Source organism: Neofelis nebulosa, chromosome 6 (assembly GCF_028018385.1).
Source record: "Neofelis nebulosa isolate mNeoNeb1 chromosome 6, mNeoNeb1.pri, whole genome shotgun sequence".
In the NCBI taxonomy this organism is placed as follows: Eukaryota; Metazoa; Chordata; class Mammalia; order Carnivora; family Felidae; genus Neofelis; species Neofelis nebulosa.
The window spans coordinates 153,631,310-153,655,124 of record NC_080787.1 but is presented as its reverse complement, the minus strand read 5'-3'; the positions used below and the strand labels follow the sequence as shown (position 1 = coordinate 153,655,124).

At 50.5% G+C, this 23,815-nt stretch overlaps 1 protein-coding gene across 3 annotated transcripts in view; it reads left to right on the top strand.

Annotated features, from left to right (window-relative positions):
• Positions 1-23,815, top strand: part of UNC93A (unc-93 homolog A) — a 41,350-nt gene that overhangs the window by 5,558 nt on the left and 11,977 nt on the right. For 2 of the 3 annotated variants that reach the window (XM_058735903.1, XM_058735904.1), the window contains exons 2-6: positions 10,337-10,474; positions 16,172-16,353; positions 17,357-17,586; positions 19,082-19,207; positions 23,340-23,551. In XM_058735903.1, coding sequence (XP_058591886.1) covers positions 10,385-10,474; positions 16,172-16,353; positions 17,357-17,586; positions 19,082-19,207; positions 23,340-23,551 — 840 coding nt within the window. In that variant the 5' untranslated portion in view covers positions 10,337-10,384. Of the gene's footprint in view, positions 1-2,658; positions 2,890-10,336; positions 10,475-16,171; positions 16,354-17,356; positions 17,587-19,081; positions 19,208-23,339; positions 23,552-23,815 lie in introns of those variants that run through there. The other variant, XM_058735902.1, reaches the window with a different exon arrangement.

Below are 23,815 nucleotides of genomic sequence, written 5' to 3'. Positions count from 1 at the left end.
AAACATCCAGCGTTCTCCACGATTCAGGACGCCGTGTGCCACGATAATGACGGGAGCGAAGGAGGCACAGAACTAGGTAAAATCCACACGTGTGATGTTGCTGACTTTGGGGACATAATTCAAACTTTATGGACGTTTGCGTGTTGTGGGATCAAAGGCACAAAATTATCCTTGGAGATTTACCAAAGTAGTTTTACATCCCCGAAGCTTTGCCTGTGCAGACAAAATAATGGATTGAAAACTACCCAGAACATTCCAGCATGACCACCACTCTGCCGCTCGCCCGGGGATCGCGGGCGAAGGTATATTTGGCCCTGGACTGTCCCAGCTTTCTTAGCTACTCACAGGGCTGCCCGGGACCCCGTTCAAGCAGAAGGTCTCGGGCTCTGCTGGGCTCACAAGACGTGGGGCTGGAACTCTCGGTGGGGGAAAACCCCTCTGGGTGGGCATCGGTGGAGCCGGGCAGCCGCTCTGTCACCCTCGTGGAGATGGGGGTGGGGGCTGAGTGTGATCGCCCTCCGCATACGATCCTTCATGTGACCTGCTCTACTGGGGGACGGTCTGTACCCCCACCTGAACGTGTTTGATTTCTCTGTTTGCTTCGTTGCAAACAAAGCCCTTGTGTTCCGTCAGTGTCCAGATACGATTCTGGGTGCCACGGGCGTATCCGACGCAGGGCAGGCCCGGCAGGTAGCTTGAACGACTGCAGAAGTTGGTGCTGGGGCTCGGGCAGCAGAAGGCCCGTCGGAGGGAAAGGGAGCGTGCACGTGAAAAGCAAAAGGGGCGTGGCTGCATGTGCACGCACGCGTGTGGGCTAAACCCGGCGCCTCCCTTCCCCTCCCAAATACCAGAGTGTGGGGCGCCTGGGGTCTCAGTCGGTTTGGCGTCCGACCTCAGCTCGGGTCACGATCTCACGGTCCGTGGGTTCGAGCCCCGCGTCGGGCTCTGCGTTGACAGCTCGGAGCCCGGAGCCTGCTTCGGATTCTGTGTCTCCGTCTCTCTCTGTCCCTCCCCCGCTCGCGCTCTGTCTCTCTGTCTCTCTCTCCTTCAATTAAAACGAAACATTAAACACAATCTTTAAAAGTATATGTCCAGATACAAGAGGACGGCGTGGGGCGTTTCCCCTCTCAGGTTCGTTCCGCGTCGCGACGCTGGCGGGCGCACACACGAGCGCTAAGCGTGGCCCGCCAGCCTTTCTCTCTGGGACAAGATGACGCTGCTTAGCCTTTCCAGAAGCCGCGGCTCAGGGGCTCTGCGGATTCCTGTGGAAGATGCGGGCTGCGTGGTCAGGCCTCTGAGGCTCAGGAGGAATGAGCGCGAGGGACCCCGGGGGCGGGGAGGACCCAGAATCGCAGCACGGCTCCGAGGGAACACCGTGAGCATGAACACAGTTACGGATATTTCAGGTCCTTCTCCGGGCCCTGCTTCTGCTGACTTTGTCCTGAGCAGGGTCTCCGCTCTCTGGTAAGCGATGAGGAGCAGGAGGGGCCTCAGCCGAGGGAGGACAGGACCCAGGAGGACCCCAGCCCGCTCCAGAGGACCGCCGACCAGCGTGCTCCTCACAGGCACCCGCCTCACCCACCGGCCAGCCTGCCCCTTCGAGGCTTCAGATGCTTTGAAACCCTGGCTAGGAGATGAAGAGAATGCTTTCTGGAGCCAGAGATCAGAGAGTATAAATTGCTCTTCCAGGAAAAAAAAAGGAGCCACCAAATACATTTGTTTCCGAAGTATAAGAATTCCGAACTTCAAGCAATAATTTGCTCCTGTCCTTACATACACATTTTTCATCTTTATTAGATGAAAGTGTAAGTAATGATGACGACAAATTTGAATTTGTATGGTGCTGCTTTTATCAACAAAGGCATCAGGTTTAAATGTCAAGAAAATTGATATTAATTTGCTTCCAGAAGTAATTTCTTTAAAAGAGCCGATCCCTGATTAGACTTCCGAGAATTAAGGCTGTCTTTAGCTTCTTAGCTGGAAGTTTGCTGATTTCAAGTGTGACCTTCTAGGACGCCCCCTGAGAACATTAGGGGAGCTCAGCGTTAGCCCAACAGTGGCACCTAGTGGCTGGGAAAATCTCCTGCCTGTCAGACCCCATGAGTCTCTAGAACATTCTTTGTCTCAGCGGTGTGCCAGGCACTGAGTCTTTCACCTTAATATCCAGTGAGCGATCCTGAGGATTCAAGCAGATCTACAAAACCATCTTTTTCTCCTCCAAGTGATAAGGTGCTGATGTTAATTTTATTTTTTTTTTTAATGTTTATTTATTTTTGAGAGAGAGGGAGACACAGAATCCGCGGCAGGCTCCAGGCTCCGAGCTGTCGGCACAGAGCCCGACGCGGGGCTCGAACTCATGAACCGCAAGATCATGACCTGAGCCGAAGTCGGACACTCATCCGACTGAGCCCCCCGGGTGCCCCTGTTAATTTTAAAGAAAAAGGTGGTTATGGGTATTTTTGACACCCGAAGGCGTCAGCCATTTGAGGCTCACCCCGGGGCCCAGGTTCACAGTTCCAGTTATGCTTTTTGCTAATAATGTTGAAACTGGCTGACAAGTCAAGACAGCTTTCGGGTTTCTGGAATTTCCCACGCTCGTCCCTGCAGGAGTGTGTAAATTAGGGAGCACATACTTCTGAGGCTGGGGCCTCCTCTAAACTTGTCCTCATCACAGGCACGGCCTGGGCACGGTCCTAGTGGACCTCCCTTAGGAGATATTCTGGATGTCGTCACTAGGATGGCAACATAGCTTGTCCCTGACTTCGCTCCCTCTCCCGAGAGCCACTCACGACTATTGAAGAACAACACCAGTGAGAGAATCCCGGAACAGGGGAGTGGGGCCGAGGCACCGCCTGCACCTCAGAGACCAGGCCATCCCACAGCAACAGGGTAAGCGAAACGACCACACGGCCACACGCTGGCCACTCTGCCCCTCCCCCAGGCCAGCACAGCGCCATGCGGACAGGTCTCTCCCGAGCCTCTGCTTCCTCCAGTGGGAAGAGGGAACCTGGGCTCACAGCTAGGCTGCCCGGCACGTGAGTCATTTTGTGGGAGCCCCTAATCTGATTTCATACCATGGGGAATGCAGGGGAATGTGCAGGGCTCGACCACTGGGAATGTGACTGTCAGGGAGGAGGGGGGCGGGGCTTGCAACGGCACTTGGATCTTGGCAGACCAAGTTCATGCTTGCGGTGCCCAAGCAGGGAAACCAGTGAGAGGTTTTGTTCCACAGCAAAACTGCAGAAGTTAGGGGCGCGGTCTGCCCGGGGAACGGGATGGGGTGCAGACCTGCCTGATTCGGACCCTCAGACGAGGATCCTGCCAGCCCTGGAGCCCAGTTCGCCCGTGCCCAGGGAAGGTGCTGAGTCACAGCCCCGCTCACCGTGGAGGCTGCCTTCTAGCCCCGTTTGAGCAGAAGGGCTGGCAACCAGTCCTGGAAGCCGTGCACCCAGTGCTGCTGGAGCCCAGAGGCGGGCGGGCAGAGCTGACGGCCCCCAGAAAAAGCCAGCACTGAATGTGGGGGCTTCCCGTGTGGCACACGGCAGGGAAATTAATGCACAGCCGAGTCCCAGCCCCTCCAAACCAGACAGCTTGTTTGGGAAACCGAGAGAAACCTGGAATGTCTTTTCCTCTTCCCGTCCGGGCGCAGGGGCTGAGACACAGCCCCATCCGCGGTGCAGAGTGTCTTCCAGCCCCGTATAGACAGAAGGGTTGGTGACAACGGCTGGAAGCCATGTGACCCAGCAGTGCTAGAGCAGAGAGAGGGGCAGACAGAGGCGATAGTTCGCAGAGCAAAGCTAGGGGCCCTGTTCTTCCAGGGAGCTTGGGGTACGGGTTGGCTTGAGTTAAGAGACAAAGAACTCTACCAGCTTTAGAACTGTTTCCCCTGTTGTTCCTGGGCATCCCTGCCCATCTAATTCACAGCCCCGCTCATCACTGAAGACAGCTTTCAGCCTGTCAGGCCAGGGAACCTAACCAAAGCACGTGAGAAGCTGAATAGCCCACTCAGTAGTCCTACGTACAGCGGCACTTGAACCGAGAGTCCAGCCTGTGACTTCGCCCATCTGCAGAGCTAACCAGTGGCCTCACCTGACCAGAGAATTCTGGCCTGATTCAGGTCCCCAGACCATGAGCTGTACAGGTCCTGGTCCTGCAGCCCTGCCAAGGCAGGGAGGCTAATTCACAGCCCCGGCTAGTACTGAATATTACCCAGCCCTGGCCAGCTGGTAAATCTGACCAGAGAGTCCAGCCAGACATGGAGCCCATCCTACAGCCTCACTTGGGTAGGGAAACAAACCAGCAACCCTATTCAACAGTTCTCAGCCAGTAGCACAACCCCAATTCCCAACCACAGAGCTGGAAAACCTGTCTTGCCAAAAATAGACCGTAATAGTAGGGCCCATCTGCCCAAGGACGTTACCAGCAGACACACCCAGAAACTCAAACTGAACTGACTGGTGAAGAACTCTCCCTGCCAAAGCAAATCTGGAACATCTAGAAGAGCTCAGTTACTCAAATGCACAGATACCACTGCAGTGAATCAAGGATCATGAAAAATCAGGTTAAGTACGACACTACCAAAGGAAACCAATAAAGCTCCAATCACTGACTCTAAAGAAATGGAGATCTATGAACCATCAGACAGACATTTCAGAATAATCCTGTTAAGGAAGTTTAGTGAAGTGCAAGAACACAGACAGACAACTAAACAAAATTAGGAAAACAATGCACGAACAAAATAAGAAGTTCAACAAGGGATAGCGACCATCGAAGCAAACAAATGAAATCCTGGAGTTGAAAAATTCAATAACTGAGCTGAAGAATTCAACAGAAGAGAAGTTTTTAAGAGTAGACTCAGCCACGCAGAATAAAGAATCAGTGACCTGGAGGACAGGACAATGGAAATTATTCAGTCAGAGGAGCAAAGAGACAAAAGAATGAAAAAGAGTGAAGAAAGCCTATGGGAATTATACGACACGATAAAAAGAAACAATACTCACATTATGGAAATTCCAGAAGGAGAAGAGAAGGAGAAAGGAACAGAAAGTATATTGAAAGTAACAATGACTGAGAACTCCCCAAACCTGGGGAGAGAAATGGACATCCAGATCCATGAGGTCCAAATAGGTTGAGCCCAATTAGGGATACACTGAGACAAACTGTAATTAAATTGTCAGCAAAGACAAAAAAATAAATAAACAAAAATAAAAATAAAAACAGAAAAACAGGAAACAACAAAATGGCAATAGTAAGTCCTTACCTATCAATAATTATTTTAAACATGAAGGGATTGAATTCTCCAATTAAAAGACATAGAACAGCTGAATGGATAAACAACCAAGATCAAACAATGTGCTGTCTAGAAGGGGCTCATGCTAGCCTTAAAGACACTCACAGACTGAGGGTGAAGGAATGGAAAAGACATTTCAAGCAAATGGTAACAACAACAAAGCAGGGGTAGATATATCTACGCTGGACGAAACAGACTTTAAACTAAAAACGGTAACAAAGAGACAAAGAAGATTATTAAATGATGATAAAAGGGTCAATACATCAAAAAGATATAACAATTATAAATATTTCTGTACTCAACATTGGATCCCTAAATATGTACAGGAAAAGCTAGCAGAGGTAAAAGAATAAATCAGTAAGAATACAATAATAGTTAAGGACTTTACTACCCCATTCTCAACAGTGGAGAGATCATGCAGAGAATCAATATGGAAACAACAGATTTGAACAACACTGTAGACCAAATGGCCCTAATAGACATGTACAGAGCATTGTAATACACATTCATTTCAGGTACAAGTGGGCCATTTTTAGAATAAACTATATGTTAGACCATGAAACAAGTCTTAGCAAATTCTAAATGATTGAAATTATATCAGGTATCTTCTCTGACCACAATGTCATGAACCCAGAAATCAATAACAGAAGGAAAACTGGAAAATTTATAAACACATGAAAATTAAACAACACTCCCCTGAACAACTAATGGATCAAAGAAGAAATTAAAGGAGAAATAAAAAAGTTTTTTGAGAAAAACAAAAATGGAAACATAATGTATCAGAACTTGTGGGGTGCAGAAAAAACAGTTCTAAGAGGGAAGTTTATCGCAATAAATTCCTATATTAAGAAGCAAAAAATATCCCAAATAAACAACTGAACTTTATGCCTTAAGGAAAAAGTGAACACAAAGTTAGAAGAAGAAAGGAAATAATAAAGATTAGAGCAGAAATAAATGAAATAAAGAAAGAAAAACAATAGAAAAGATTAGCTAAAGTAAGACTTGGTTCTTTGAGATGATAAAATTTACAAATCCTTACCTAACCAAAAACAAAAGAGAAGGGACCCAAATCAACTAAATTATAAATGAAAAAGGAAACTTTAGAGTGGACACCACATAGATTCAAAGGACCATAAGAGGCTATGAGGAGAAACTATATGCCAACAAACTGGACAACCTAGAAAAAAATGGAAAAATTTTTAGAAACATATAACTACCAAGACTAAATAAGGAAGAAATAAAAAATATGAATAGACAAATTTCTAGGAAGGAGATTGACAAAGTAATAAAAAATCTCCCAATGAAGAAAAGCCCAGGACCTCTGGCTTTATCAGTGAATTTTACCAAACATTTAAAGAAGAATTAACACTAATTCTTCTCAAGTTCTTCCAAAAAATTGAAGAGGGGAGGATGTTCCTAAACTCATTTTATGACGTCAGCATTATCCTGATACCAAATCCAAAAAGGATGCTTCCAGAAAAACAAAGAAACAAACAAAAGGCCTACAGGTCAATATCCCTGATGAATATTGATGCAAAATTCTCAATAAAATACTAGCAAGCCAAATTCAGCAGCACACTAAAAGGACTGTCCACCATGATCAAAAGGGATTTACCTCTTGAAATGTGAGGATAATTCGACATATAAAAATCAATCATTGTGATACATCACATTAATAGAATGAAAGAAAAGAATCATATCATTTTGGGGCACCTTGGTGGCTCGGTAGGTTGAGCGTCCGACTTCGGCTCAGGTCATGATTTCGCAGTTTGTGAGTTCAAGCCCCGCGTCGGGCTCTGTGCTGACAGCTCAGAGCCTGGAGCCTGCTTCAAATTCTATGTCTCCCTCTCTCTGCCCCTCCCCCCAACTCGTGCTCTGTCTCTCTCTCTCCTTCAAAAATAAATTTTAAAAAACATTAAAAATTTTTTAAAAAAGAATCATATAATCATTTCAATAGAGGCAGAAAAAGCATTTGGCAAAATTCAACATTTTTTTCTCAATAAAAACTCTTAACAAACTAGGTATAGAAAGAACATATCTTAACATCATAAAGACCATATATAACAAGCCCATAGCTAACATCATGCTCAATGGTGAAAGTTTGAAAACTTTTCCTCTAAGATCAAGAAGACAACAGTGCCCGCTCTCACCACTTCTATTCAACAAAATATAGAAGTCCTAGCTAGAGCAATCAGGCAAGAAAAAGAAATAAAGGGGATCATAATTAAAAGGGAAGAAGTAAAATTGTCTCTATTTGCAAATGATATTATTTTATATAGAGAAAATCCTAAAGATTCAACCAAAAAACAGTTAGATCTAATCAATGAATTCAGTAAAGTTGCAGGATACAAAATCAGCATATGAAAATCAGTAGTGTTTCTATACACCAAGAACAAATGTTCACAAAAGGAAATAATTGAAATTTATCCCACTTATAAGTGGGATAGCATAAAAAACAAAACACTTAAGAATAAATTTAAGGAGGTGAAAGATCTCTACTCTGAAAATTATAAGACATTGATGAAAGACATTAAAGAAGACACAAATAAATGGAAAAGTATCCCATGTTCATGGATTAGAAGAATTAATATTGTTAAAATGCTAATACTACCATAAGCCTTCTATAGATTTAAGGCAATCCCTATCAAGATTCCAATGGCATTTTTTACAGAGGTGGAAAAAACCTCCTAAAATTTATATGGAACCACAAAAGACCCCAAATAGCCAAATAAATCCTAAGAACAATGCAGAAAACATCACTCCCTGACTGGAAGCTGTACTATGAAGCACTAGCCATCAAAAGAGTAAAGTACTGGCATAAAAACAGGTGAATACACCAATGGAACAGAAATGGAAGCCCAGAAGTAAACCCAAGCATTGTACAGTTAACCAATGTTTGACAAGGGAGCCAAGAATACTCAACAGAGAAAAGAAGACAGTCTTCTCAATAAATGGTGCTAGACGTCCGACTTCAGCCAGGTCACGATCTCACGGTCCGTGAGTTCGAGCCCCGCGTCGGGCTCTGGGCTGATGGCTCGGAGCCTGGAGCCTGTTTCCAATTCTGTGTCTCCCTCTCTCTCTGCCCCTCCCCTGTTCATGCTCTGTCTCTCTCTGTCCCAAAAATAAATAAAAAACGTTGAAAAAAAAATTTTTTTTAAAATAAAAAAAAAATAAATGGTGCTAGAATAATTGGATATTCACATGGAAAAGAATGAAACTGGGCCCATATCTTACTCCACCCAGAATTAACTCAACATGGTTAAAGACTTAAATATAAGACCTGCTGTCATGAAACGCCTAGAAGAAAACTTAGCAATAAATCTCCTTGACATGACTCTAGGTGGTAATGTCTGGATGCGACACCTACAGCACAGGCAACAAAACGAAAAATAAACAAGTGGGACTTCATCAAACAAAAAGCTTCTGCTCAGCTGAAGAAACCACCAACAAAGTGAAAAGACGACTAATGGAATGGGAAAAGTATTTGCAACCCATGTATCTGATAAGGGGCTAACATCCAAAATATATAAAGAATGCACAAAACTCAATAGCAAGAAAGGACAAAAGACAAATAAACGGCCCAATTAAAAAATGGGCAAAGGACCTGATAGCCACTTCTCCAAAGAAGATATACAAAAAGACAATAGGTACGTGAATAAATACACACGTCTTGAATCATTAGAAAATGTGAATCAAAACCGCAATGAGATATCACCTGACACCCATTAGGATAGTGAAAATTAACAACACTGGAAACAAGGGTTGGCGAGGATTCAGAGAAAGGGGAATCCTCATGCGTTGGTGGGAATGCAGACTGGTGTAGCTGCTCTGGAAAACAGTATGGAGGTTCCTCAAAAATTAAAAATAGAATTGGGGCACCTGGGTGGCTCAGTTGGTTAAGCGTCTGACTTTGACTCAGGTCATGATCTCACAGTCTGTGTGTTCAAGACCCATGTCAGGCTCTGTGCTGACAGCTCAGAGTCTGGAGCCTGCTTTGGATTCTGTGTCTCCCTCTCTCTGCCCCTCCCCCTGCTCACTCTCTCTCTCTCTTTCTCTTTCAAAAATAAATAAACATTAGGGGCGCCTGGGTGGCGCAGTCGGTTAAGCGTCCGACTTCAGCCAGGTCACGATCTCGCGGTCCGTGAGTTCGAGCCCCGCGTCGGGCTCTGGGCTGATGGCTCGGAGCCTGGAGCCTGTTTCCGATTCTGTGTCTCCCTCTCTCTCTGCCCCTCCCCCGTTCATGCTCTGTCTCTCTCTGTCCCAAAAATAAATTAAAAATGTTGAAAAAAAAATTAAAAAAAAAAATAAATAAACATTAAAAAAATTTTTTAAATACTTTGGCCCTTGGATCTTACAATCATGTTAACTATTTTTCAGAAGTTGAGCTATGTATCTTGAAACTCACATTTATACTCTGTTCTTTAAGACAAGTACATCCAGGGGCGCCTCAGTGGCTCAGTCGGTTGGGCGTCCGACTTCGGCTCAGGTCATGATCTCACGGTCCGTGAGTTCGAGCCCTGCGTCGGGCTCTGTGCTGACAGCTCAGAGCCTGGAACCTGCTTCGGATTGTGTCTCTCTCTCTCTGACCCTCCCCTGTTCATGCTCTGTCTCTGTCTCAAAAATAAACAAATATTAAAAAAATTTTTTTAAAAAGACAAGTACATCCATATTCTGCACCATTGACAATTTCTTTCAATGTGAAAGGTACCATTATATACATATATCTATATATAATGTAATCATATTATACATATATTACGTTATATAATATATATAACGTGAAAATCATTACTTTAAGGACTGTATCTGCTAGAAGTTCATATGGGGAAAGTTCAAGTACAAGCTGATAGAAATCCGATCTTTTGCCCCGTTACTGTGGATTGTAGAAAAGGTGAATACATAGCAGCACCCCTAGTGTTTCACGGTGTCGGTGATAACCAAGCTCATGAACTCCCAGCAGCCTTAATGGCCTAGGTGCCTCTAACTCCGACGAGAGAGAGAATGTGACTTCTTGGTACAGACCGCTTTTCCCGTGGTTTCTTTTAGGGAACTACGAACCTACGTGTCCACTGATGGTTGACGTCTTTAATCAGCATGACGGAAAGCAGCCTGAAGAATGTTCTTGTGGTTTCATTTGGATTTCTGCTTCTCTTTACGGCCTACGGAGGTCTGCAGAGTCTGCAGGTAAGTGAGGACACTTCTGAACGAACGTCCATCTCTTGGCCTCTAAGAATCCGCAGGGTCACAGAAGACAAGGAATGTAGGATTTCTTGTTAACCGATTCACTCCCAAATCCTCTCCAACAGTGGTTTTTATGTGCTTACAAATGTGCAGCCCCACCCTCTCCAACAGGATTGCACAACAGTGAGTGTGTGTTTGACCCTTGGACAAGGACTGTGGGTCTTGGGCTCGTGATGTGATTTGCCTTTGACACAGTTAAAAAGAGAGAGGCACACGGGAGCGGCGGGGTGGCTTAGTCGGTTGAGCAACCAACGTCAGTTCAGGTCATGATCTCACGGTTCGTGAGTTCGAGCCCCGCATCCGGCTCCGTGCTGACAGCTCAGACCCCGCTTCAGACCCTCTGTCCTCTCTCTCTACCCCTCGCCCGCTCGTTCTCGTTCTCTCAAACATAAGTAAAACACTCAAAAAAAAAAAAAAAAAAAAGAGGGAGAGTCACAGGATGACTCATTGCGGATTCTGTGCCTTCATGCCTTTGGCTTTGTGGTTGGGGTAGTAACATGAATTTATCATATTTTGCTAGACCATAGAGATTCCAAACTTCTTTTTTTTTTTTAACTTTTTTAATGTTTATTTATTTTTGAGAGAGACAGAGACAGAGCATGAGCATGAGCAGTGGAAGGGCAGAGAGAGAGGAAGACACAGAATCCAAAGCAGACTCCAGCCCCTGTCAGCCTAACACGGGGAGTGAGCCCACAAACCGCAAGATCATGACCTGAGCCGAAGTCGGACACTTAACCTACTGAGCCACCCAGGCACCCTGGATTCCGAGCTTCTTTAAGCAAAACAGTGAACTCGGACAAAGTTGTCTCCATAACTTTGACCCCAACCCCCATGGCACTCTCTCCTCCTCAAGCCTCTAAAAGGCTGTAACAAGAGTCACATTTGCCTAAAAGTAGATGGGCTGTATCTTCCCCCGGTAGTTACTTGTTGCTGTTGTTGTTGTTGTTTCCTTTTTAAAGTTTATTGGAAGGAGCGTGTAGGTTTCATGAGAGGTAGAAACCTGTCAGATGGTTTTCCTCTCTTCTCTTCCTCATTTCCTGTTGTCCGTTTCTCTCAGTAACTAGCTCCTTTCTCTTGTTTTTCCAGCTTCTGCTCCATAATGACTTTTTGGCTCTGACGCAGGAGACCTGTTTTCGTTTTTGTTTTAAATCCGAGTTAGTTAACATACATACACAGTGTAGGGTTGGTTTTGGGAGTAGAACCCAGCGATTCATCCCTTGCATACAACACCCAGTGCTCATCCCAGCAGGTGTCATCCCAGCAGGTGTCCTCCTCGATGCCCATCCCCCAGCCCCTCCCACCTCCCCTCCAGCAACCCTCAGTTTGTTCTCCGTATTTAAGAGTCTCTCATGGTTTGCCTCCTTCTCTTTCTTATCTTGTCTTTCCTTCCCTTCCCCTGTGTTCATCTGTTTTGTTTCTTAAATTCCACATATGAGTGAAATCATATGGTATTTGTCTTTCTCTGACTGACTGATTTTACTCAGCGTAACACACTCCAGTTCCATCCACGTTGCTGCAAACGGCAAGATTTCATCCTTTTTGATTACCGAGTAATATTCCATTGTGTATATGTTGTCTTGATCCATTCACCACTTGATGGACATTTGGGCTCTTTCCATACTTTGGCTGTTGTCAATAGCGCTGCTATAAGCATTGGGGTGCATGTGTCCCTTCGAGTCAGCACTCCTGTATCTTTTGGCTAAATACCTAGTAGTGCAGTTGCTGGGTCGTGGGGTAGTTCTAGTTTTAATGTTTTGAGGAACCTCCACACTGATTTCCAGAGCGGCCACACCAGTGTGCATTCCCACCAGCAGTGCAAGAGGGGTCCCGTTTCTCCGCATCCTCACCAGCATCTGTTGTTTCCTGAGTTGTTAATTTTAGCCACTCTGACGGGTGTGAGGTGGTATCTCGTCGTGGTTTTGATTTGTATTTCCGTGACGATGAGTGATGTTGAGCGTCTTTCCATGTGTCGCTCGGCCAACTGGATGTCTTCTTTGGAGAAGTGTCTTTTCACTTCTCTGCCCATTTCTTCACCGGATTATTTGTTTTCTGGATGTTGAGTTTGACTCGTTCTTTATAGATTTTGCATATTAACCCTTTATCCGATACATCATTTGCAAATATCTTCTCTTTATTTTATTTTAAGGGAGAGAAGGAAAGAGAGAGAGAGAGAGGGAGCAGGGAAGGGGCGGAGTGAGAGGGAGAGAGAGAGAATCCCAAGCAGGCTCTGTGCTGTCAGCACAGAGCTAGATGTGGACTCAGTCCCGTGAATCATGAGATCATGACCTGAGCCGACATCAAGAGTTGGACACTCGACTGGCTGAGCCACCCAGAGGACCAGTTGCTTGTGTTTGGAAGTGTACTTAACACAGGGGCCACAACCCAGAGAGAGCAGGTGGCCCCCACCCCCCGCACACCCAGGCCCACCCCAGTCTGCCTGGGGTCTTGGGAGTAGAAGCACCCACGATCATTGCTGAGGTGCCCTCTTCCTTGGAAGACGTCGGAGGACCAGACCTCCAGCTCTGTGCACCATCCCGCCACCCACTTCCCCCACCCTCTGTCACAGCCCGAACCGCCTTATCTCCTCCTTTGCTGGTCCGGAATATGTAAACATGGTTTAACTGGGATAACTGTGTCCATTGGTCAGGACTGGCTTAAGCAAAAGAATTCAATGACATGGACAGAAGTGACCTGAGGCATGACTGCATCCCCGCGATGCTGGAAGCACGTGTCTGTCCCTGTCATTTCCTTTGGCTTTCAACTGGCGGGCTTCATTCCCGATCCCCAGGGTCCCAGCCCTGACCTGGACTCACCCCGGGACCCAGGCACGCGTCTACACAGCCTTCCCCCTGCAGCAGCTACAGCCTTCACACCCCTGTGGCTACTGATCGGCTAGTCCTTCACATCTCCACTCGGATGTCACCTCTTTCCCTTCCTTGCTCCCTGGAGCCGAAGTCTGGGTGGGGTGCTCACAGGTGCTGAGGCAGACGCCTGTGATCGCGTGATGCCAGGACCACAGCCACCGCTCCATGACCGAGTCCCCCTGACCAAGACGGGCCAGACACGCAGGGGGCAAACTATGGATAGTTCTGTGAATGAGAGCCATCGGTGCGTGCTAATCTCCAGCTGAACTCTCTTCTCAGGCTCTCTATGGGCTTAAAGATCCGATCCTACTCCCCAGTACTGAGCTGGGACCTGTCTTGGCAGGCTGCCCAGCATCATCTCCCAGAAGAGCTTGACGGCTCTGGCCATCGTGCGATGTTCCGTGCTGCCTCTCCGCCCAGGATGAGGCCCGTGGAAACGCATCCCCACATCTCCTGCCCTCGGCACCTCCCACCCTTCCCCAGGTTCCCCCTCATCCTCCAGATCTCATTTGGTCTTCACTCCTTCTAGAAAGTCTTCCTGACCCCATGGGGCTGGCCCGAGTTTCCCTTGCAGGACTCACTCCCCACTGCAATAGACTGTTTGCTGCGTTAATGATTCCTCTTAGCTCCTGTCCACTGTGCACTCCTGGAGGGCAGCGGCTGCTGATATTTCCTTTCTTTCCACTAGAGCAGGTGCCTACAGCCTCTGCGGGTAAGCGTTTAAGACTCTATTTGTTGAATGAGCTGAGTGAATGTCCCAGTTGGTTATGCAGGCAGATCTTGCACAATTCGAGCTCAACATGCACACGTACTTATCTTCACACGTGTATTTGCCACCTGGCTCTCCTAACACATGCAAACACAGGTGTTTGGACGTGGCCATTCACGTAGAAAAGAAATTTGCTTTTAAAATCCCACTTTGGCTTCTGGCATCCGTCTTCCTTTTCGGTGGTTTGCAGTCAAATCCGATTACAAGTGCCTTATGCACTTCGCTGGCTCGCGGCAGTGCTGTGGGCGGAAGAAGTCCCAACCCAGAGAGACGCCTCGCGCCTCTCACTCACACCCAAGGAGGCGAGCCCAGTCGTACAGGAGGAGTTAACACGCACATATGAAGGAAACAAAGCCTCAGGCTCATCCAGCTCTCTCGCTCCACACTCCTAGCAGCCAGAGTCATAAATGGAAATTTCCAGCTAACCTCCATGGCAGAACAGAGTGCTCAATTTCCATCTTCCAACCAGATTTCAGAATTCTCTTGGGACTAGCCGTTTTTATCATCCATTTCAATTCATCCGCAAATACCCGTTTAAGTACCTGCTTAGGGCTAGGCATCGGGAGAGATTTGGAAAACGCAGAACATTTCCCTGCGTTCGAAGGTATCGTTGTCAGCTGGGGTGACATCGTGGGTCAGCATGTGGTGTGTGCCAGAGGTCAGGCAAAATTCCAACAGCAGATCAGAGCACAGGTCTCCGTGGATGACGTTATCCAGGAGCCCTCAGACACCCCTGATCTGCGCTGGAACAACGGGCACCCTCTGGAAAGCGAGGACAAGGAAGGTGGGAGCACGTCAGGGGGCCGGGCAGCAAAGGAAGCGGGAATCCTGGACCGGTGGACACAAGGCAGAGTAAGAAGTCAGCCCGAGGGTTTGGGATTCCGGTGGGCAGACCGGCAGTGAGGGAATGTCAGAGAGCAGTACCTGGCCGCGTGGTACAGGGTCCCTCGCCACAACACGTCTGGCAGGGGCGACCAGGCAGGAAGGGATGTTTAGAAACCAGGCATTCGAGTACCAGCTTCCAGATCACCTGGGCACCCCACTGTGTGTGTCAGTCTGCGAGCTGTGTCCCCTTCTTTATCTCTTCCATGAGGACAGTAACTCTGTTTCCTCAGCTTAAAGGGGACAAATACAAAGCTCTCCTAGAGATAAAACCGGATTCACAGAAGGCGTGTGGCCATCTGCCCCAGGGCGACCCCAGCACCGGGCCTCAGGCTTTCCCTCTCCCCAGGATGTAGCAACAGCTGACTCATGGTTCGGACTGTGCTTCCTCCCAGGCCTCACCTGTCAGCTGGGGAGGAGCACCTATCAACTGGGAGGGGAGCACTCGCCAGCAGGAGGGGAGCACCTATCATCTGGGAGGGGAGCACTATCAGCAGGAGGGGAGCACCTGAGCACCTGTCAGCTGGGAAAGGAGCACCCGTCAGCCGGGAGGGGAGCATCTATCCTCTGGGAGGGGAGAAACTGTCAGCTGGAGGGGAGCACCTGTCAGCTGGAGGGGAGCACCTATCAACTGGGAGGGGAGCACTTGCCAGCAGGATGGGAGCATCTGTCAGCTGGGAGGGGAGCACTGTCAGCAGGAGTGGAGCACCTGTCATCTGGGAGGGGAGCACTATCAGCAGGAGGGGAGCACCTGAGCACCTGTCAGCTGGGAAAGGAGCACCCGTCAGCTGGGAGGGGAGCACCTATCCTCTGGGAGGGGAGCACTTGTCAGCAGGAGGGGAGCATCTGTCAGCTGGGAGGGGAGAACCTATCATCTGGGAGGGGAGAACCTGTCAGTTGGAGGGGAGCTCCTGTCAACTGGAAGGGGAGCACCTGTCAGCTTGAGGGGAGCACCTATCAACCGGGAGGGGAGAACTTGCCAGCAGGAGGGGAGCACCTGTCAGCTGGGAGGGGGCACTCCTCAGAGTAGCCTGTTGCTCGTGGCCTCAGGGACCTAGTGGTGACCCAGAGCTCTGTCCCCTTGGCCACTGGCCCCTCTGACCAGGGCTGGGTTTGTCCCCACAGAGCAGCCTGTATGGCGAGGAAGGGCTGGGGGTGACGGCGCTCAGCACGCTGTACGGCGGGATGCTCCTGTCCTCCATGTTCCTCCCACCGCTCCTGATTAAGAGGTTCGGCTGCAAGTGGACCATCGTCATCTCCATGTGCTGCTACGTGGCCTTCTCCCTGGGCAACTTCTACGCCAGCTGGTACAGCCCACACGTCTCGCGCCCGGGTCTGGCTCAGGACGCAGGTTCCCGCTCAGGAGCACTGAGCTGGAGCCCGCTTGAGGGCTCCCCGCTGCTTTCGCTTTAAAATGAGCGCCGTTCCTGGAAATTCCTGTCTGCTTCTGGGACAGGACAGGCTTTCTTCCCCTTTTTTCCCACCAAGATGTCTCTGTCCCTTTTGCTGGGCCCATCTCCTCCCCTGCTTCCCAGCTCTGACCTTCCCTCACGTCTTTCACGGGCCTTGAGTTTCCCTGTCTGCACCAGGGGCACTTTTGTGGCCCCAGTGATGAGAGCTAGACCTTGACGAACACGTCGAGGGTGAATTTCAGGAGACTTAGCAGAAGGTGACCCGAGGACCCAACACCGTGACCTCGCCCCATCGCAGAGAGTGGACATGTCAGTGTGCAGGGGCCCAGCCTGAGACCTACCTCCTCCCTGACGGAGAGGTGTCCTCTGGGACCAAGCTCCAAGGACACCGGCCCCACAGTCTTATTCCCGGGAACACACCTATCAAACATCCCTTGGAGGGACACCTGTTGTCATCTAGGACATAATGATTATGGCGATTTCACGTTCTTCTTTTTCTTATTGCCATGGAGTTTTCACACAGAGTCCTCAACGAAGAGGTAAACCAATCACTCAGTCGATCGATCGACGTTTCAAAAAATAAATAAATCGTTTTAAACGTAAAGCTGTTAGAAATACTCAAAAACCACCCAGCCTTATTTGTAATCCCAGCTCATTGGTGGTTGCTTGCAAACACAAAGAAAACTCACTGGCAATGAATTTGTCTCTTGCAAACTAACCAGAACCAGAAAAGGCACCGAGTTGGGTCCTTTATCTGGGTTTTGTGGTGAAGCCGTCAGTCTAGCCGATCCATAAGCATGACAAGGCTTACAACAGGCTAGGCATGGAGTTTCCTTCTCCGCCAAGGTAGGGAAGATTGGAGGGGGAAGGTACTGTCTGTCTGTGTTTTATTTTACAGGTTCACCTTGGTTCCGACCTCCATACTACTGGGTCTGGGAGCAGCTCCGCTGTGGTCCGCTCAGGGCACGTACCTCACCATCATGGGAAACACACAAGCAGAGAAGGCGGGGAAAGTTGGCAGAGACGTGGTGAACCAGTATTTCGGCACCTTCTTTCTCATCTTCCAGTCGTCCGGGGTGTGGGGCAACCTGATCTCATCTCTGGTGTTTGGCCAGACACCCAGACAAGGTAAAAGGAAACGGGGCTCCGTGATGACCCCCGAGAGGGCCCCCCATCCCATTTACACGTGTCTTTATTCCACAACTAGAGCAGGTGAATCACCTAAAGACGTGGTTCTCAACTGCCTGTGCCCAGCCTTCCCTGGTCCCCATCTGTTCCCTGGGGGAGTCTGGGCGGGTCCGTCTTGTCCACAAGTGCCCTGGCCATTCTGACCCTGCCCTCCGTGGGCAGGGGGAGCCCCCCAGAGCAGTGTCCTGGGAGAACAGAGGGCCACTGCCAGTGGACCTTGGGTTCCTGGAGTCATCACTATCCTTTTAGACTAAGAACAGGCTTGACTGATTTATTGTCCCACTGAATTGATCCACTATCCAGTGTCTTAAATGCTCCACAAACGACCTGTTGTCCAGTAACCGATTTGAACATTTGACGGCTGATGTCTTAACCCATGTTTTCATCTGGACGTAAAGTGTGGATCTGTTTTATGCCTGCGCCCTCTGACGTCTGAAGATTTAAACCAAGGACAGAGGGAAATAAATCTCTTCAATTCTTACAGGAAACCTTTATCGATGGGGGTGGGCAGAGGTCCTGACTCCTGACTGCTATCTGGATTATTTCTGTCTCTTTGTCCTGGACCTGCATCCTGCCATCCCCTATGAAGTCCTGCCTTTGGAGGACTCCCAAATCCCCCTTCCCCTATTCCTCATGTGATGCCATCACTTGCTAAGTGCATGGAGAAGGGAAACCAGCAGGTCATAGACACCCATTTTTACTCATTATTGCTGTCGAGGTCAACAATAATCCAACAGAAACTGGGACTAAGGTTCAGTCTCTACAGCATGACTGGTGGGAAATGGAGTGGACAGGTTTAAAGCCATTCGGGCAAGAGAGCTTAATTCTCTAAGCGACCCCGGGACCCAGACCCCGAGGAGGGAGGCATTCCAAGGGCCCGGCGAGCGCACCAGCCAAGGGGCACTCGCGGCGCTCCATGTGATGACATCTGTATCACGACAGATGTCCTTTCTTCCATGACATCTGCCTCCTCCAGAGACTCTGACACGGTCTGGGAGCCCCTGGTGGTGCCCATTTTATTCTTTTAGCAGATTGGGAAACCAGCATTCAGGAGAGGGCGAAAGCGACCTGCCCAAGGTCATGGGACCACTACAGATGAGTGTGAAAGAAAACGCAGTGGTCCTGACACCTAGCCTAAAGCACCTTATTTCTTCTTGATTAGTCCGGAAATGTTGGATGTTTTCATTATGTCCGGAAAGTAATACGACTAGCTGTTGTGCAGCGTGTCTTAAAATCATGTATACAGACACGTGCCCGGGGGAAGTGTATTTGGAGGCACTTGGTCAAACAGACCCATGTCTCGTGCCTTTGACCCATCGTGACTCTTGGCCCTGGGATGTCTAGGCCCCCGTTGGCCGCACACTCGAATCCTCATGCCCCTTGTTCTATCAGTTTTCCACGTTCTCCTGTCATCTTTTTGCTTCCGACTGCACAGAGGCCATCCCAGAGGAGCAGCTCCTGTCTTGTGGGGCCAGTGACTGTCTGATGGCCACAGCGTCCACCAACAGCACCCAGCGACCCTCGCAGACGCTGATCTACACCCTGCTGGGCATCTACACGGGTATGTGCTCACGGCGGGCCGAGTCCCAGGGGAAGCAAACCTAACTCTTCCCTGGGTCAAGAAAGAGCATCTTCCCAACATACAAATATTCCTGTAAAGTGTGCTCAGCTTTGCACCGATGTGTTCTTCGTAGGAAATCAACTGCAACAGACCAGGGCTGTCTAATAGAGTTTCCTGTGATGACAGAGTCATTTTTCTTCTGCAAAGTTCTGTAGCCGTCAGCCCCATGTGTTTATTTATATTTTTACTACCTAAATTAAAAATACTGTTCCTAAGTCACAACAGCCACATTGCAAATGCTTGATGGCCACGTGGGGCCGATGGCTATCATATTGGATAGGACCAGGATATACCACGGTATTGATGGATTGGTTACTTGTGTGTCAACTATGTCCAAGTGACCCTGGAAATCCAAAACCTTATAAGTTGTCATCTTTTTCTGAGGAATATATTTGAATGGCTCCTGCTGGTGTGGGGCCGGGGTCCTTCCTGCAGCGACCATTCTCCAATCAGGAAGACCCCAGGGTTCTCAGCTACTGGTCACAATGCAGCTGAAGGACGCACACATTGGAAGTTCATGGAAAGATGGCTGCCCAAAGGGAGTTCATTCTTCTACTGGTTCTTATCCTTAGAAGCTCATGTTAATGCAAAATATTTATGTGAATCATTTTCTAAATGACTTCCCTGTTAGAGTCACTAGATTTATAATTAAAGGGGGTATTTTTAGAGTAGTGTTTTTTGTGTTGGCTGGGTCGGTTTGTTTGTTTTTACCATTTGAAGAGAATTTAAATCTATTCTTTGTCCTTCTTAAAGATCACGGGTCTGAAATATGTTGAATTTGGTGGGACTGAGTCCAGGATCCTAATGGGATCAAAGGTTACCAAGGCTGCGTGTGCCGTCAGAATCCGTCCCTATGCTGAGACCGTCAGCTGCCAGCAAAGTCACCTCCAGATCAGAGGTCACTGAGTGAGAACTTGTAAGACAGCCACTTGGTGTTGGCAAAGCGGAGCGAGCACCAGCGAGTGCCACGCCATAACGTGGACTTTCTCCGGTCCTGAAACTAGTAACTCAGGACCTTCGATGAGCTCAGAGCCCAATGCAGGAGAAGATGTGTATCCGGCTAACAGAAACTCGATGCACGTGTTTTGAACGAGGTTTCCAGCTGACACGTGGTCACGTCTTCTCGGGGGATTGGGGTCCAGGGCAACTTTGACGAGGCGGTGGTACCGAGCGGGTGTCGAAGGACGAGGAGAGGTTTACCAGGCGGAGAGGGAGAGGGGAGAGGGCACTACAGGCAGAGAAGCACAGAGGCGCTGGTGTGGCCGGCGGATGAGGCCCTGGAGGGGACAGAGGAGCCGGAGACAGTCGTGGGACGAGCCGTGACCCACCGTGAAAAGCCTTGATGCTGTGCTAGACGGTCTGGACAGGTGTAGACTCCTTTCCCGGACAGACTCCAACATTAACGTCCTTTGGAAATACAGAAAACTCGTGGGCAGAGAAGCCGGCCCTTGTGAGACCCCCCCACCCCCGCCCCAATCCGCAGGAAGAGTGAAGAGTAAAGGGCAGCGAGCGTTTAACCACAAAAACTAAAGCTTCTGCGGACCCCGAACTGCGTGTTTGTCCTCCCATCTGCAAGACAGCAGTGCTCCAGCTTTTCCCCCACCGGCCGGACACTAAATATTCTAGGCTTGAGGACCGAGTGGTTTCCACTGCAACTATTCAGTGATGTTTTTGGCGGGAAGAGAGGCCACAGGTAACATGTAAATGAAGAGCGAGGCTTTCTTTTCTTTTTTTTTTTTTTTTTTAATGTTTATTCATTTCTTGAGAGAGAGAGACAGAGTGTGAGCAGGAAAGGGGCAGAGAGAGAGGGAGACCCAGAATCCGAAGCAGGCTCCAGGCTCCGAGCCGTCAGCACAGAGCCCGACGTGGGGCTCGAACCCATGAACAAGGAGATCATGACCTGAGCCGAAGTCGGACGCTTAACCGACTGAGCCACCCAGGTGCCCCGAGGCTGTTTTCTAATAAGACTTTACTTACAAAAGCATCCAGGAGCAGGAACTGGCCCCGCGGCCTGCATTGCCCTGGTCCCAAGGAACAGCACAGGTCGTGGAAAATGCATTTTTTGCTTCCTCAGCCCCCGCGTGAGGTTCCCCTGCTCAGCACGCGGCCCTCAGTCCCCTCCCGCAGGTCTCTGGCTGCTGCCCCAGGCCCGGCGTTACCCAGAACTCGTGCCCGCGGCATCCAGGGGCCCGAGGGAGTGGCAGTCCAGACGGTCGTGTCAAATGGGCACTGTACACGTGTCCCATGAAGAAATCGTCTCTGATTATTCGTACCCTGGCCTCACGCAGGGTTTCATGGGTCTCCTTCCTGTGAGCAAGGCCGTGTTACCGTAGAAACACACACGCGCGCGCGCACACAAAGCAAACCGAAATGGAGAAGAACGGACCAAAGGAAAGAACTCCGCCTCCCCAGAGTGTTTTCCCGCGATCCCTGAGCTCTGTCCTCACGAGGAAATTCCTTTCGGAGCCATTCCCTCCAGTATACTCGACGTGCGACACACGCACGTTCACGCCCCTTGAGAAGGTTCTGGGTCACGGGCGGCCCTGGACCGTGTGTGATTTTTCCTAGTAAACACGTGGCTTCCATACCACGACCCAGCCGCAGGGCTGCCCCGCGGCTCTTATCCTGGGAGTCACGTGTCCCGATGGCTTCACGCGCCTGCCCACGGCGGAGGCCGTGGCCCCAGTCAGTGGGGAGCTGATGGCACGCCTCCTCCACGTGGTTACACACCCGCCTTACCTGTGCATGGACCGCTCTGGAAACCGCTTCACAGCTGAGGTGCCCAGAGGCCCCCTGCACGTGGCTCTGACTGGTGGCACTCACCGGGTCTCCAGGGGACAGGTAGTGACCGCCCACGACCTCGGACGGCAGTCCAGCAGACTTCCGTGCGCCGTGTGTTGGAAAGTGTCGTCAAAATGCGGAGTTACCCCGACCTGGGGAGAGAGGATTGTGTTCAGCCCAGGGGAAAGCGGCTGAATGACAGAAATCAGGCTCAGCAGTAGATCGGCACCTCCGGGGTGTGCGGGGCGTGTGGGGACGGGTCCGGCATCTCTGCCGACAACGTGGAAGGGGGCGGGTCGTGAGCCGGGCGCTCCCCCAGCACCGGGCCAGCGCACCGTGCAGGCGGACGCTGAGACCAAGTACAGAGAAAGAAATAACTCGAGTCCCCTTCAAGGCTGCCGGGCCTCAGCCATCGGGCTACAAATCCCTGGCGGCCCCTCGGAGAAACGGAAAAAGCCTCCCGGCTCCCGAGTCCCTCTGTGGCTCGCAGAGCACCGAGTTTAGCACTGAGCCAGGGAGGAGAAAACCGGGTATGCGCGGACCCCACACCACCAGGAAGGAAAGAGGTGTCCGTGTGAACAAGAGTCAGTGAGCTGTAGCCCTCGATCCGGGTATCGAGGTGGGTTCGCGGTGCAGATGGAGGTCTGGTCACCACTGGGGAATCACGAAGGCGCATGGTGTCCCCCACGGCGGGGGGTGGGGATGAAGAGTTGTCTTGAACAAAACCCGTTTGCACAGTCAGCGCACTCACACCCACCGCGAAGGGGGCGCCCCCCACGCAGTCCCTCCGCCCAGGTCCCGGGCTTCCGCGGCCCCGGGGCACAGCACCCCACCTGCAACGGCGCCCCTCGGCGCCCTCCCTCACCCAAAGTCCGCAGGTGCGCAGCTCTGCTCCGTCCTTCCCCTCGGCCGGTCCCCTTGGGGGATCTGCCTCCTTAGGGCACCTGACTGCCACCTGACTGTCTACAAACACGCGCTATCCCATCGCATTCAGGAGGCCCCACACTCACGCACCTAGCTCGCCCCCCAGGGCTTCCGGGTAAAGATGCCGGAATAGACACGAAACTCAGCAAACGAGAACCGCCGCGACTCGCCATCCCGAGAAGGGAGACTGGCCGTCAGTGGGAGTTCCTTGAGGGTCAGGACAGGGGAGTGGTCGCTCGGGAAGGGCGCCGAGGAGTTTGTGTTGCTGGCCCCGAATGGATGCCCCAAAGGAGAGGAGGGGGCAGACGGGGGGTGAGTAGCAGGCAGGTCCCGGACCTCGGCCTCGCGCCCTCTGTCTTCCCTCCAGGGAGCGGCGTCCTGGCCGTCCTGCTCGTGGCCGTGTTTCTGGAACCCATCAAAGATGCGCAGAGGAAACGCGAAGGAGACGAGGGGCCGCCTTTCTGGTCCACCCTGTTGTCGACCTTCAGGCTCCTTGGAGACAAGCGCCTGCGTCTCCTGGTGCTGCTGCCCATGTACAGCGGGTTCGAGCAGGCCTTCCTCGCGGGCGACTACACCCGGGTACGAGACAGCGCGGCACGCGGGGCCCCTGTGCGGCCTCACCTGCGCTCGTGGGTCTCAGGGCCGCCTGCCCCGGGGCTGGGCGGGGGCCGGGGCTCCCGGGGGGGGGGTGGACACCAGGTCCTTCGCGGCCTGAGGAGAGCTGTGTTCGTGGTCTAGGTCGCTCCCGCCTCCCCGGGGCCGGGCCTTACCTCCGGAGACCATGTGTCCCTCGAGATGTGCCTTCAGGGGGGAAGGGGGCCCCGGTCATGCGCGAACCATCGC